General features: G+C 46.1%; 1 protein-coding gene across 3 annotated transcripts in view; it reads left to right on the plus strand.

Annotated features, from left to right (window-relative positions):
• Positions 1 to 15,723, plus strand: part of pax3a (paired box 3a) — a 39,472-nt gene extending 23,749 nt beyond the window's left edge. For all 3 annotated transcript variants that reach the window (XM_061295958.1, XM_061295959.1, XM_061295960.1), the window contains 5 exons: positions 7,679 to 7,878; positions 9,232 to 9,385; positions 9,557 to 9,780; positions 13,201 to 13,464; positions 14,613 to 15,723. In XM_061295958.1, coding sequence (XP_061151942.1) covers positions 7,679 to 7,878; positions 9,232 to 9,385; positions 9,557 to 9,780; positions 13,201 to 13,464; positions 14,613 to 14,630 — 860 coding nt within the window. In that variant the 3' untranslated portion in view covers positions 14,631 to 15,723. The remainder of the gene's footprint in view (positions 1 to 7,678; positions 7,879 to 9,231; positions 9,386 to 9,556; positions 9,781 to 13,200; positions 13,465 to 14,612) is intronic.
• Positions 15,724 to 16,582: the final 859 nt, after the last annotated feature.

The raw sequence follows: 16,582 nt of genomic DNA on the forward strand, positions 1-16,582 counted from the left end.
AAAACGCCGACTCCCCGGCGCGAGGTAAACTTGGAGCAAGCCAGGCCAAACCCTAATCCAATTGGAAAGCATCCGACAATAATACACAGCTGCCTTTTTCCAGCAGGGCCGCAACCTCGTTAAGGGGTGATGGTGTTTCCACGCTGAATATGTTTGAACACGGGATCTTGAGCTCGACGGGAGGCCGGCGGAATGTCTCGCGTAACGGCTACAGTTCCGTTTTTGCTCTCAGGGCAATAATAATGGACAACTTCAGAATTGGACTCAGTGTCTGCGTTCATACGGCAGTTGTTGTTTTTGTGTCATTTTTCAGCTTTTGTGTTTGCGTCAAGAAATATGTTGGACAAATTCCATTTATAGGCGATTTCCCGCAAACTTGGGCTTCACTTTGAGGATAGTTCTTGCTGTATGTGGTACAAATAGTGTGTAGTAAGGCCGTCCGTCCGTCTGTCCGTCCGTCCGTCCGTCCGTGTACTGTATGCACGCAGAATGATGGAATGTCTTCCCACTGTCCCTCCTTCTCTTAACACTTTCATCGGAATTATTCTCAAGGCTCCCCCCGAAAAAGAGAGAAAGCAAATCCACTCGAGCTGATCTGCAACTGAATGCGACTCTATGCTTCATTAAAGCCTCTTTCTCTGTTGGCACCGGCATTGTGATCCTCCCAATATTAATTCAAAGGACAATTAATGAATTCAGGCCAACTTTGAAGTAATGGGCCGGCCGGCCGGGGTCTCGCCCTGTGCCGGCCCCTTTGAGCACTGATGTACTCTCCTCCGCATTCTCCCCGCTAACCCCAGAGACACCGTGAAGTGGCTGAAAGAGAAACTATGAGCAATGGAAGGTCAAGGAGAGGAGCCCCACTAGAAAAGGAGCTCTCTATTTGCAAGCAAAACTCTGTGATGGGGAGGATAAAGGAGCGGGAAGAGAAAAAAGGGGGTCGAGGGGCGAGAAGACTCTGCAAAGAGGAGCACAATGGGATAGTTAATTGACTCAAGCCAGACAGCGTTGTCAATCACTTAACTTTGTTTCGCCTCCCGCCCTCCCTCCCTCCCTCCCTCCCTCCCTCCCTCCCTACCCCCCTCCCTCCCTTCTTTTTTCTTTTTACCCCTTTTTACCATTGGGCAGGCACATTATGCACACGCCAGCACGGCCGGATCCACGTTTTGAGTTTCGGTTGAGTTCCTAAAGTAATTGTTTCACGAATACGTCGGAATGAACGCGGACGCTGAAAGTCGGCAGCCCCAAATCTATAAGAGCGCACATTGTTTCCATACACATGAGCCTCACTCACTGTGGGACTGTGCGGGAAAAGTGCAGGAATGTGAAGGTTGCTTGGAGGGTCAGCGATGAGGTGATCTTTGCGGCAAATGTACGCCAGAGCTGTGAAAAGGTCATAGGCTAACCGAGGGTCACTTGACTGTTAAAACTATCAGGCCCCATGGAGGAGCTTAGAATAATGTTTAGGGAAAGGCGGACTACTGCCCGCGGCGCGGCGCGGCGCGCCGCATGTCTCTTCTTGGACGGCGGGAATTTGGAGCTAAAATAAGATCCAAATGACCGACTGTGGCTTGTGCACATGGTGTAAGGACTGAAAACAAATGAGCCCCAAAGCAGAAGTTGCGCTGAGCACACTGAGCAGAGTGACTGAAATTTGACGTTGGACCGACTTTGCGACTTCGTGATTGAATTAGCATTAGCTTTAGCTTGGTTCAATGACAAAATTGACAGAGAGAATCTGAGAAGGGGTCAAAGTTGACATTTTGAACAAAAACAAATCTCATCCATTTATTTATGTATTCATTCTCAGCATGCAGTGTTATAAAGACACATTTCAATTGTGTGGAGGAATACAACTATTTCATATACTCTGGAATGTCATGTCGCTTTTCAACAATTGTGGCTGGCTGGCTGGCTGGCTGGCTGGCTGGCTGGCCGGCCGGCCGGCTGGCTGGCTGGCTGGCTGGCTGGCTGGCTGGCTGGCTGGCTGGCTGGCTGGCTGGCTGGCTGGCCGGCTGGGTCTTCAGTGTCTTCCCCGTGACTAAAGAGGGGTTCACTGCAGTTGGTTTCCATGTGCACACTATTCCTGAACCCATTCACAACCATTGACGGCTATAGACGTCAAAGATCCATTTGAACTGGGCTGGCAGTCAATTAGTTCAAAGTGACATCGCCAGCAAGTGGGCCGTCATGCATATTTCAGTGTGTTTTTTTTTTTCCCCCCGATCACTGTGATCAAGGTTTGTTATGACAAGACTGTTCCTCAAACTGTTCAAATAGACTCATGTACTCACTCATCATGTAAACGTCTGATGATGTCACCACTTTGATGTGGTCGTTTCAGATGGTCTGTCTCACGCAAAGCCGAGCGAGCCAGCCAGCAGGCTAGTTAGTGCCCATCTGAATGGAACATGCCGCCTGTTGCTGGGCTCGCCGCCGCTTGCTTTGTCCCTGCCCCGAGGGTGGAAGTACCACCGTGAAAGTTTCACCTAACCGCACCGCGAGTGGAACCAAATAACAAACGGCACGCACCGGGCGCGCATAATGCCCATTGGTGGACTTTGTTTGTCAGCGATGCATCTTTCAATGTCGCATCACCCGCTAGCTCTTTGTAAAGTGCCAGCCGCCTCGGGGCTTATTCACGCCATCTTTTTATGTCCATCACCCCCTCCTCTTTCCCATGCAGGCAGCTGCAGGTTACTGCATGGGGGGCTCTTTAGCAAGTCAAGTGAGCAGCCCACTCACTCCTATTTTTACCCCCCCCTTCACTGTTAACCCCAGCTGAGCCCATAAGCTGTCAGTTAACCATTCTTTTCCTCCCATGCATCTGCTCGCTCCGACTCGATGTGAGCCTGCCAATATTTTATTCAGGGCGCCGACATGAGCTGCGCTCTGAAAAGGGCCAGATCTACTTCCCTGGGCAAATAAGCAGTTCATTTGTCTCCGCTGCCCTTTGTTTTGCATTGGCAACACATGTCACAGACTCAATTACCTTCTCTATTAACAACCCTTAGAGGAAGGGCAAGACAAGGCTGTAAAGTGGCCCATATGCTGCGCTTCTGTTTTCCTTGCCATCACCATCACTTCTCATTCGGCTCTCACTGTCCACCTTCCTTTCTGTACCCGATTCCTACCGGATGCTTGCTTGCCTAATATTCTGAGCATAGAGTAGAATGGAAAGGCTCTATTGCAAATCCAAAGGGAATTGCGGTACAAGGCCCTGTTTGTGCTGTAGAAAGTAGACAAAAAAGATATAACATAAAAAGTATATTGAAATGACAATTGTGAATGGCAGTAAAGATGGTCAATACACTTTATAGTATGTACAAGAAGCAGATTCAGTAATATTAGACGTGCAAAATGTGCTCTTAACATGACATTATTGATAATACTTTTACAATGCATGGATAAAAGGTCCACTATCTTAATCTAACAAACAAAGGGGCACTCACTCACTCACTCACTCACTCACTCACTCACTCACTCACTCACTCACTCACTCACTCACTCACTCACTCACTCACTCACTCACTCACTCACTCACTCACTCACTCACTCACTCACTCTATTATTACTTTATTTATTTGCCAGTGCAATGGATGCTTTTGCACAAAAATCGCTATTCAAGGATGGAAAAAATCAGCTGAACAACTAATCAAATTCCGTTTGTACTTTTTTTTTTTTTTTTCACAAAAATCAAATCACTCAAAATGTTACTATTTTTGTCCTGCAATTTCAAATGTGCCCTCAAAATATTAGGCCTACTCAACACCCACCCAGTTTAAGCGCAACCTACATGAGTATGCCACGTAGTGGTTGTTGGTGATAATGCTACTTCAAAATACAGGTTTATTTCTCATGATTTATTATTTGTTGGACGTATCAATGCTACAGGTGCAGCTACAGGAATTGGATGGTCCTCAAATTAGCCTCAGGAGATAATCTGCCCCGGCCTGATCAGTGTTGAAGCGTCAGCGGTGGCTCAGTAGCGTAATCCGCCCGCCCGCTATATTGAGCCCTGACAACCTGCCATGGTGCCAACTTGTTGAATTCACCCAGTACGAAACATGACTCGAAACATCTCCGCTATCGATCCAGTTGTTGCATGCCTGTTATGAGCCCATTAACCCGCATCTTATAAATGTCTGTTTTCCGGATCATTTTCCGGTAGGCCCAATTTCCGCCTAACCCGCCCGCAGTAATAATCTATCTTTCTATTAAGATTCTTGTCGGAGCCACAGCCAAACTGTGAGCAAAGTATTTTCAGCTCCCCAGAGCTTTAGCTCCAGCGTAAAATTTGATTTGGGTGTTTAAGTAAGGAGGGTGAGGGAGGCCTCCCTTTGTGTCTTTAGTATCCTCTTCTGTTGCTTGTTATGGGGAATGTGTGGGAACAAATTCGCAACTGCGCGCAATCCAAAGTGGCCTCGTTCGGAAGGTAGGCGACGCAGCGGGGGGAAAGCTCGGCGCCCATACCCCGGCATCTTCAGGTGCCACTGGCCTCCTCTCCTGTTTAGCTTCACCCCCCCCCCCCCCCCCCACAAATCCCATGCCCCTCAGGCAGGGGATGGAGGGGGTGCTCCCCCTGCTGTGCCCCTCTGCATCCCCCAGTGGCCCTTCTTGGACCCCTTTGTGGCCCAGCCCTCCCCTCCACCCTTCGTCTCCCCCCCCTCCCACTCACTCCCCTGCTGGGCAGGTGACAGGCCCCTGAATGCGAGGCCGGGCGTCCCTGATGGCTCCTACAGATGGAGCGTGGTAATCGGTCCAATAGAGGCCTGCCACAGGCTTTTCGCTGCAAAGATACAAAGGCTTGGCCACATCGTTTCCACAAAAAAAAAAAAAAAAAAAGACGGTGAGTGAGAGAGGAAGAGTGCCAAAGAAAGCGCAAAGTAGAGGATGACAAAAGCAACACTGTCATCCACCATTAGGGTCCCGTCTGTGACCGAGTGTTTTCCCTAGTTTCCAATGCTAAAAATAAGGAACCAGAGGGGGGGAAGAAAATGAAAAGGCGACAAAGGAGGCAAGATCCACCCCCATTCTACAGTTCATTTGACTTACTTTATGAGCTTCCCTTCCCTCCTCCAGGAATCCATTTTGTGCCATCCTTACATTTCTGACTTTTGCTGCTAATTAAGGAACGTTGCAAATCCCCTCCAAAGCAATGGGCAGGAGTATCAAATGATGCTTTCCCAAAGGTCGCATCAACAAACCCCAATCTCATAGTCTGGCAGTATTTGAGCATCGAGCCTGTGGTCCTCATATTACTATGTTTCAATTGATGTAATAAACACAATTATTTTATTTAACAAAAAATAACAAAATAATTCAAACTCAAATAGAAAAAAAACGTTTTATTTGTTCATAAAACAAATGAAAAATGAAAAAAAACTGAAACTGCATTTTACATATGCAAACTAACAAAAGCAAACTAATTAAGGCAAAAATGTGAATTCATTTAATGAGTTTTGGGGTTGATCAACAACAACAAATTTGCGCGTTTGTTTTGGCTGGAACGACAGCCGATGGCGTGAAGGAACACGTGTCTTCATTTGTGGTTCATATATGATACCATTCTCTTAGCTTTAAGACTTTGCGATTACACAATACTTATCATATTGTTTTTTTATTTTTAAAGGTAAACGGTAAAGACCCAATGATTGTCACACACACAACTGGGTGTGGTGAAGTTTGTCTCTGCATTTAACCCATCCCCGAAGGGAGCAGTGAGCAGCAGTGAGCAGCAGTGAGCAGCAGCGAAGCCTCGCCCGGGAATCATTTGGTGATCTAACCCCCCGCTTCCAGCCCTTAATGCTGAGTGCCAAGCAGGGAGGCAATGGGTCCCATTTTTATAGTCTTTGGTATGGCCCGGCCGGCCGGGGTTTGAACCCACAACCTTCCAGTTTCAGGGCGGACACTCTACCACTAGGCCACTGATAATAACGCAATCTTGAAATAACCCCCTCAACGATTACTAAAACTAATTAAAAAAATGAACAAAAACGACACATTGAAAAAACGACCGTTTTTTTCCATGTATGTATAATGCGCAAAATGTAACAAATTTATTGTCCTAAAATCTGGGCTGCGCATTATACATGGGTACAATTTTTTATTTTATTTTTTTATCCGGATATGATACGGAGGCCGCCATTACAGATGCGCTTTCTTCTCTGCTGTTCACTTCAAACACGCTCCATACGAACACAATGCTCTGGTATCAGACGCTTGCTCGATCACCTGCTCGTTTGCTGTCACAATGTACCCTACACAAATCCGAAACATTTCTTCGCTATCGAGTTTGCTAGCGCAGTGATACTGACCGGCAGAATAACATCCGGTTGTTCCCAAAGATGATCTTTTTTCTGAACAAATTTTACGTTTACGGACTTAAGTAGGAGTCAAAATTTGGGTGCGTATTAAACATGGGTACAGGCTTTTTTCCAGCATCAACATGCCATTTTTAGGGTGCGTATTATACATGGGAGCGCATTATACATGGAAAAAAAAACCCCAAAAAACGAGACACCCTTCTCTGAAAGCAAATTAAAATGAACTATAAAAAACAGCTAAAAACGAAATAAAACTAACTCTAATGAGCATTCCCAAACTCTTTAAGCTATGGTAATAAAGAGCTCCTCTCAGCATCTTCAGTTTCTTCAGACTTCCCAGGGCCCAAATCCGTGCGTAACGCCTGGTCAGACGCACACTAGCAACCGGCGCAAACATTTCCTGCTTGGCTCCGGAGGCAAGGGGAGATCTCCGCAAGCCCCTTCCCCTCTCCATCGTCTACGTCTGACTCGGCACTTTTTAATTAAAGCTTTAAATCTGGCCGTGCGACCGGACTAAAGTGAGCAGTGAGACCGGGCGGCAAGCAGACAAGCCTCAAGCGCTTGGAGTAACCTTGTCACTTCTAGTTTTGCAAAGTCAAAAAGGTGCAGTGAACCCTCCTCATGAGCTTCAAGGGGTCCCTCCGGAGCGGATTCCTTCTCTCTGGAGTCCATCTGTGTTGGTCGGACACATTGTGCCAGACAGTGTTCTTTGAGTGAAAGCCTGCAAAAGCTGAGACGTAGCAGATGCATGTTTGGGACTGAGAAAGAGAAGTGGGACTGACTGCATACGTGTAATTGGAGACAATAGCCGGCTGTCACGCTAGTTTGCCAAGCCTAATCATTATTTAATAGACGGGTCACCTCCCCCCACAAACGATGCAATAGCCTCCGTCCTTTACTTTAAGGCCTTCATTGATTCAAGTCTTCTGCCGAATTAGACCCCAAAAGCCGTCCCTCCGTCTCCCGCCCGCCTGCCCGCTCGCTCGCTCGCTCGCTCGCTCGCTCTCAGTTGGCCTTCGACTGAACAAACAGATTAAGAAGCACCTGCGAGGGGCCGAGCACCCTCAACTCCGGGACCCTACGGCTAAGACCGGGAGAGACGCCGTGTCCCGGGGAACGGAAGCCCCGGTGAGATCTAGTCCTCTTTAATCCGTGTTCAAGCAATCTCCGGCTTTTGATCCCCTTAGGAACCGCCCAGGAGTTTAAAAGAAGCAGGGGAAGACAATTTAAAGTGGCTCCGTACCATGCGCCGCATTCACCGAAACCTTTTGTCTGGGATCTGGCTTTTGTGTGGCGGGCGGCTTAGCGCTCCTCCGTGGGACTCCTCCAGTAACACTTTATTTGTTTTCCAGCCAGTCACTCGGACGAGGGCTCCGACGTGGACTCTGAGCCGGGTCTGCCTCTCAAGAGGAAGCAGAGGCGCAGTCGGACCACCTTCACGGCGGAGCAGCTGGAGGAGCTGGAGCGGGCTTTCGAGCGCACGCACTATCCAGACATCTACACGCGGGAGGAACTCGCTCAGAGAGCTAAACTCACCGAGGCTCGTGTTCAGGTTAGCGCCCTCCGACAAAAAAAAATCTCCACTGTCAGGTGATGAGTGGCTCTGTCATGGATCATGCGGGTGTTAAACGGCATTGGGATGTTGCCACGCATTCCAAGACGTGTTAAGATCTCAAGACCTCAAGACCTCGACCCCGCATTAGTCGGGAAGGTGGCGGGGGGGCTCCCCAGACGTGTAGAGAGAGACACACGCGCACGCACACGCGCGCACACACACACGCATTTGCACACGTACACACACACACACACACACGCACACACGAACACACTGCATCCACTGTACGTGAGGACAGCTTCCTATTTTTGTCAGCGGCGATGTAAAGATCCCCAGAATACATCACGGCTCGTTCAGATGGTGTGCTGATACAAGCGTTAACGGCTGGAACGGCCCTCTGGCTTCATTTGAACCCGGTGACTCGCCGCAGTACACAAAAGATGTCTGTGGTTTCGCTGCACACTCCTCATATTAAGATCTCTCTCAGTTCGGCTTCTTGAGGATTCTTCCGTTCGGCACAGTGAGGCTTTATTTTTACATGAAGTGCTGAAAAAGTCAACTTTTCTTTAGTGTGGTCAACAGATAAATCTGTGTTTCTCAACCTTTAGTGAGTCAAAGCAGCCATTTAGAAAAGCCATTTATATATAAATGTATATATATATGTATATACGTATATATATGTACATATATATATGTATATAGCCGTGATGTATATACATATATATATATATATATATATATATATATATATATATATATATATATATATATATATATATATATATATATATATACTTTTTTTCTTATTTTGTAGAAACCAAGTCTTCATAATTTTGGTGACATTTTCATATGATGGTGTGCCATGAGGCTTTTCTAAATGGCTGCTTTGACTCACTAAAGGTTGAGAAACACTGATTTATCTGTTGACCACACTAAAGAAAAGTTGACTTTTTCAGCACTTCACGTAAAAATAAAGCCTCACTGTGCCAAACTGAAGAAGCCGAACTGAGAGAGATCTTAATATGAGGAGTGTGCAGCGAAACCACAGACATCTTTTGTGTACTGCGGCGAGTCACCGGGTTCAAATAAAGCCAGAGGGCCGTTCCAGCCGTTAACGCTTGTATCAGCACACCATCTGAACGAGCCGTGATGTATTCTGGCCATATGTATATGTATATGTATATGTATATGTATATGTATATGTATATGTATATGTATATGTATATGTATATGTATATGTATATGTATATGTATATGTATATGTATATGTATATGTATATGTATGTATATGTATGTGTGTGTGTATATGTGTGTGTGTATTTTTATATTTATTTATTTGTCTACTTTCAGGTGTGGTTCAGCAACAGAAGAGCCCGATGGAGGAAGCAAGCGGGAGCCAATCAGCTGATGGCGTTCAATCACCTAATCCCAGGCGGTTTCCCTCCATCGGCCATGTCGGGCCTGCAGCCCTATCAGCTGCCCGAAAGTCCCTATCCGGCCCAAGGTAAGGCTTTGATTGAGAAGTTCATTTTATTAGGTACAGCTGCACATCCGATTAGGTATTGGATTTTTCCCATTTTGTTCTATTCTGCACGGGTGAGTGACACTAACCGGCGGCAACGTTTTTATAATCCACTTGGCCGGTTCTAAACTGCGTTTCTTTGATTGCAAACAGCAAGCGAACAGCCCAGCACGGTGCATCGACCGCAACCTCTGCCCCCCACGTCCGTGCACCAGAGCGGGCTCAGCTCCTCGTCCAGCGCTCAGGACGCAGGTTCGGCGTACTGCCTGTCGTCCGGACGTCACGGCTTCTCGGGATACTCGGACAGCTTCGTGGCCCCGACAGGACACCCCAACGCCGTCAACCCCGCCGCCATCGGCAACAGCCTCTCACCTCAGGTTGGTTGCACGCACACACGCATGATTTGCCAAGACATTGACGAGGTCCTTGTTGGTGTTGAAAAAGGCCGAATTTCATTTATCTTCATCTAGATGGGTCGATGAATTTGCAATGCGGCCGGCAAATGTCACTCTCCAAGGCGACAGATATGAGTGTGCCTAAGTATGGCTTTGGCGGGTGACACAAATCAAAACTGAAAAGACAATTATGACCGATTACACAGTCATCAGGCTCCATCAGTGGCTTCCTACCGGGCCCGAAGATGCTCTAACAGGCGGAAAACGAGCTTTTAGCCTCCACAAAGGGTGGTCGGGCCAAGATGCAATGCATGCTGGGTACTAATTCCCATGAGGGACAATCTCAACGTCCTGTCAGAAAGCAGATAAAAAGAAGTGCCTGAGGCAAGCTTGCTACCAACCTGAACGCATGAGTTTGGATGCAAACATTAAAGGGTATCTTTAATTCATACGGCCGGCCGCCCACCCTCCACTGTGAGGATGCGATAGGTTTGAAATGACGAAGCAGGTGTTGCCGCAAAATGACTTTTTGCCCAATTCATTTGCCATTGTTGAAAAGGTGTGCTGAATCTAGCACACTGTTGCTTTGCATCTGAATCGTTCACTGTTTTTTTACATTTCTGTGAGACTTTAAGATCAATTCATACACTCGCGGGGTCACAAAGCGAGCGGCACGTCAATAAAAAAAAGGCCAAAGGTTGTGCGGCCGGCCTACTGGCTGGTTTCAGCATTAACCTTTAGCGGGCAGTGGCAAGACGGCGTGCCAGGAATGTCAGTCTGGAATTGCAATCACACGTTTGCCGAGTGTCTTAATTGAAGCCGATGAAGTCTTCTAACCCGTTGTAACGCGGTGTGTAATTTATGCAAATGATTCACTTTGTTGGCTAATTTCTTTTCATTTGTATATTCATCACAGCTGTTTGAATGCATATAGCAACGCGGCATTTCAGATTAGGAAACAATTAATTTCCTGATTCGGGCTAAACAAGAGAGCGGGAGCGATTACATTCAATGACATTGAGAGTTAATGAAGACTTTTGGAACTTCACAACCTGTTTTTTTTGTTTTTGTTTTAATGGCTTGTTTTCTGGGTTTTCAAAAAAGAATCCCTTTTTTTCATATTTGTTAAAATAGTCACACATATGACCCATTCGGTGTGTGAAAAAAACGGTCCCACCTCTTAGGTACAAGAAACCACCGCACCCGAGGAAAAACAACCAATCAGAGACAGATGGTGATTTAGGAGTTGTCAGTCAATTGTCAGGCACGGTTTACAGATCACATTTCTAATGTACTACTCTCAAGTCATAATGACAGCTTTTACAAATATGAAATGTATTTTCATTTGCAAACCCCCAATTTAAATCTCCCTTATCTGCTTATCTGAACTGCAGCTTTGTGAGTTAGCCTGACTTGTCGCTACGTCCGTCAGACTGGCATGTTCCGTTAACTCCAGATATGGTCATATCAGGACCAAGTGGCTGATGTGGATAAGGTGGACTTTTGATGAAGTAGATAGTCGTTGTCCGAGAAATTAGAGAGCGGTCGCTGTCTCCGATTTAGCTGCATACTAGTCCCTCTGCTGATCTGGTGCATACCGACGCAATCCGTTCTCACCGAGGAAGCGAGCGGCTAGGATTTGCACCCCACTGAGAACTAATCCCCGGAACAACCTTAAAACAGACACGCCATCACCAAGTGCTGCCGGGGAAATGTCGGACCGCCGACGCGTACTATTTCCTAACACCAAACGACCACTTGAGAGTAAAAGTCAAGCAATGCCTATAATCTTTTTTTCTAGCCACATATCATGAATCTATCCATATATACACGTAATAAATAGCTTATGCTGTTAGAATTCTTTATGAGAAATGCGTACAGTCCAAATTGTTTTACTTCAGTACATGCTGTTTACATTCAATGTGATGCTAGCAAAAAATATTCCAGATCCCCCCCAAAAATGGGAGCAAAATAAACGTATGCTTGAAATTCAGCTTTCTTTAAACGATCATGTGATCATCTTTAGGAGTTAAATAAGGTTGAACTTGAATTGACAAGATATGAGGTCTGATCGTTCACAGCCTGCATGACATCGAATACATCAGTCATGATCAGAGTACACGTGCCAGCTGGCGGCCATTTTGGTTAGCTTCGTTTTCTGCATTTAACACCCTCATATCAAAGTCAAAGTCTGCTTTATTGTCAAGGTCTTCACATGCCGAGACACACAAAGAGATGGAAATGACGTTTTCTCTATCCCACGCTGACAAGACATATTACACGATAGACATACAAGTAAACGACGCGATATGAAAAACAAGAAGGCACAAACAATAAATAATAAGAGTAATAATAAATAATAAATAAATATCGTATCATATCGTTGTCATTTAGTATTTCTTCTGCTTTTGCATTCCGGGCCCTCACCTTTTCTTTTCATTCCACAGACTGTAGCGCTTCCCCTGTAAGCCCACCTTTTTATTTTATTTTTTTTTATTTTAAAAAGACAATTTCATGACTTTGTTTCTCACACAAACCTGTGCGCAGCTGTTCATGATGTATCACCATCAAACTGCAAAGAAAATATGCACACATGTTGCACTGCGAGTTCGACACATTGGCGACGTCTCACACGCGCACGCACGTGCGCACACATACACACACACACGCACGCACGCACGCACACACCACTACCCCTCGTTCCCACGTACCCTTTTGGCCTCTAGGCCTCACAAGGACACGGTGATTTTAGGGCATCAAGAGATTTTGAAAGAGGGCGTGTCTTTAAACAGACACACCAGTTTGAGCGCAGACGTAAACATAAATTTAGGACACTTGAAAGTTGCAGAAATGGCATCTTTTTCTATTTTGTGGTACAAATATTGAAATAGATTAGACTAGAAACACTTCGAAACAGAAAAAATACTCCAAAAAGCATGGTTTTTGTTCGCTTATTTCAGTGAGTATCTCATTATGTTTTGTATTTTTTATTTTTTTTATCATCTCTAGTGGACACCGACTTTCTCCATCGCTCTATTAATCTCTCTCTTCTATCGCCATCTTGCTCTCTATCTGATCGAAGGCGACGTTACAAATTGACATTTGTCCAAGTCTGAGGGCAGGTATTTACTGGCGGTCCACTTCTGGTGAAAACATGTTGCCCCATCCAGGAGTCTGAGCGTCAAACCCTAACCTTCTTATAGCAAGCCATAGCCGTGGGCTCCCTTGTCCCCTCGTCAGTGAAGCGGAATAAAAAGAAACCATATGTATGAGGTTAGCCAGTGCGGTCTGACAATGAACAATGACTGCACCTCCACTTCTCGGAGCCCACCTGAGTAGACTTGATTGAATGTCTTTTCTTCTGTCTTCTAATCCCCCTCCTGGCTCTGCTCTCCCCTGCAGGTGATGGGCCTTTTGAACCCAGGCGGAGTACCCCATCAGCCTCAGAGTGACTTTGCTCTCTCCCCTCTGACCGGAGGCTTGGAGCCCAACGCCGGCACGGCCGCCAGCTGTCACGGCTCTCAACGACTGGAGGCTTTACCGGGTCTAACCGGGATGCCCGCCCTGCCGAGCACCCAGTCTTACTGCCCGCCCTCCTACACGTCGCCAGCCTACGCCGTTGACCACCATCCGTCGTACCAATACGGGCAATACAGTCAGAGCAAGGTAGGCCGGCCTGAAGTCTTTTTTTCTTTTTTTTTCCCAACAGTGGAATCGGAAAGAATGACACATTTGCATGAAAACCAAAGCAACAGTTCTCATAGGGAATCATGTAAATCTAATGAATGGGTTACAGAAAGCCATTTACAAAAAATGCAATTTAGGGAGAATAGCTTCACACACAGAAAAGTGTAACATGCTAAAGTACGTTCTCGCACCCTCTATAAATGTGTCACATTTGAAATTCATACAAATTTGAGACTTGTATTGATATAAACAGCATTCCATTTCTTTGAATCCATTGACGCATTGTCTTTTATGCACGTAAGTTGGTCTATTCATTTATTTGCGGCTCTGTTGAGCAATTTGGTTTCGGATTTGGGACTAACGTAAACCATGCTAATTGCGCCGACCCTTCTGATGATCGACCGTCTCAAATGGGCTGGCCCTGCGCTGAGATTACATGTACATACGTACATTGTTGGCCCGGTTACCTCCGTTTACATTACACTCATCAAACCAGCCAGGTAGTTTGATGCCGAGGCATTTCGGATGCGGGGGTTGGTTCGCTCGCTCGCTCGCTCGCTCGCTGTCCTTTCGTGAACCCCCGTGATGATGAGCTAGCCAGCCCATCGGACTCGAGTGCGGCTCACCTATCCATGTAATGAGCCCCGTGTTGGCCTGACTCAAAGAAAGGAGGCACTTACCAAAAAGTGTGTTTGACAGGGAGGGGTGCGTGTGGCTCCTCGTGGGGGTACATGGTGACCATCAGTGGCGACATCTTGAGCTCATTAATTTAGCCCGTCCTGGGAGAGACGTTGGGGCAGGAGAGACATATTTGTGAGGAAGGGGCTCTTTAACAGGGGGCGATTATGACCCTTGGCAGGCTCGTATTGAAACCACATGTCCAACAGGAGGTCAGATTTACTTATTGATCAACGGAGCAGAACTAGAGGGATCCAGGCGGAGGGTTAGCTTTGCTTTGCTTTGCTTTGCTTTGCTTTGCTTTGCTTTGCTCGACCAACCATCAAAGGAGGTCTCAAGAGACCCCCAAAGCTCTGTTTTTATAGGACGTTTATCGTTCAACACAGGACCTGACTTTTCCATTCTCACCTGCTCTTAAACACTTTCCTTTGCTCCTTTCCCATCTTCAGGTGCCTTTTATTATTTAAAGCCACCTTCTCTTCAACACGGAGGCTTCCCTGCACTACCAGTCGGACTTAGCCGACGTCTCCTCTAGACCCCCAAGCACCCCAAGGACTGCCACGGAGATCGCAACGGGTTGGATCGCCGCGATGCAGCGTGTACTGATGGCGGGCGGGCTGGACGGGAATAATTAGAACCCAAGGTGCAGCAGCCTCTCCAGTTACCTCGTGCGTCATGTCATGCGCCGAGGACCGGGCAGGAAAAGCAGGATTGGCGGCGGGCGGGGCTATTTTTAATCCATTCAACATTCTCGACTTGATTTTTGCAACCTGTGGCGGACTTTAGCTGCATTTCCAAACTTTGGGGCTCCAACACAAAGGGTGGAGCCTGACACGTTGATTGGTCAGTAGGATCACCATCCCATGTAGACACCTCTTTTCCTTTTTCTCTCTGGGCCCAAGTTGAGCGAGGATGAATGGATTTTTTTTCCTCGTCAAAAAGGCCAGATGTTCTTCTGGAGGCTGACAACGATGGAAAAGACATCAATCTACCCTGATGTGGTTTCTGGTTGAAGACGGCTTCGACACACAGGTGAAGAGCCACAGGTCGTGTGTGATACGGGACGAAGAGACGACCCAAAGAAAGTGCAATACCTTCATACCTCCTAAACGAACGCAGACCACATGTGCACCGATGTGTCCTACAAGACTGTTTTTTTGTTTCGTCATTCGTTTTGGGTTGAGTGCATGGCCAATCAGGGGAACGGTTGACGAAAAGCTGAACTAAGCCAAAATATGGAGGAAGAAAAGAATGTGTCTACAGGAGAACACATTTGACACTTCTTTTCATTTGCATGTATTGAGTTTATCTTGATCAGGATTTTTGTTCCATTCCTTATTTATTTAGTTTTGTCAAGTGCTCTGCGTCTTTTGTACTGATGTAATCGCAAGTGCTTAAGTCTTAAAACAATGTTCATTATTCATGTGGGGTTTTTTTTTCTCAAATCATATTGTATCCTCTTTGTTTGGCTTCAAATGATTTTGTTTGAAGACTTTGTGTACAATACAGCGCTATTTACTATTTATAATAAAAAGAGGTCGTGACTCGGTGAGTATTTTAGATGCGCATGCTTCCGTTTTAATTGGTTGTGCTGCTCCTCGCGGAGTCCCCATCTCGGCCACCGGGGACAGTATGACACGACCAGACAGACGCAGATGAATAAATATCAGCGCAACTCTTGGTGACAATATTTGAGTAAGAAAACGACAAAGGCTATTATAGTGCTAAAAATCTCTCTTCTCCGGCATTTCTGGTGACAGCGATGGCAATGTGTCAGTGAACTGCACAGCTGGTGCACCCTCTTGGAGCACTAAATCATGAATATATATCCTATTTCATAACCACTTCTTTGGACAAATTCCTGCTCTCGAGGGGCTCTTTTGCACCCCTTGATGACTAAAGCAGAGTTGCCGTAAATCACCCGGGCGCCCACTGGCCCACAGACGCTCTTGGACATCAGTCACTGACATGGGCTGCACAGGGTTCAGAGGTTCTTATTGCCAAAAAAAAAAAAAAACCTTCGCGACCTCCGCAAAAAGCTGCAAATATCACTGGTGAGTTTTTATCACTCCCACCATTTTTTTTCTTCTCATGTGGTGGATTGAGGGATCAGGTGTGCAGCTGTTAGCGTCATTCATTTGTCACTCTGCTAGTGTGGGAATACGTACGCGGAATGCATTTGTTGTCTGAAGGCATTTGGGGGAGCCAATGTGCTGTATTCATTTTGTACAATAAGATAACCTTTATTAGTCCCACAATGAGAACATTTGCCAATACATTTTAATAAATGATTATATTTAATAACATGATAAATACTGAAATAAAATATATCTAAGTATTTGTTTTGTTATTTCTGTATTTATTTTTTAAGTACTAATCACATTTTCAAGATTCAAGAGTTTTTTTATTCGCCATGTTT

The sequence above is a fragment of the Syngnathus typhle genome, linkage group LG13 (assembly GCF_033458585.1).
Source record: "Syngnathus typhle isolate RoL2023-S1 ecotype Sweden linkage group LG13, RoL_Styp_1.0, whole genome shotgun sequence".
NCBI classification, from domain to species: domain Eukaryota; kingdom Metazoa; phylum Chordata; class Actinopteri; order Syngnathiformes; family Syngnathidae; genus Syngnathus; species Syngnathus typhle.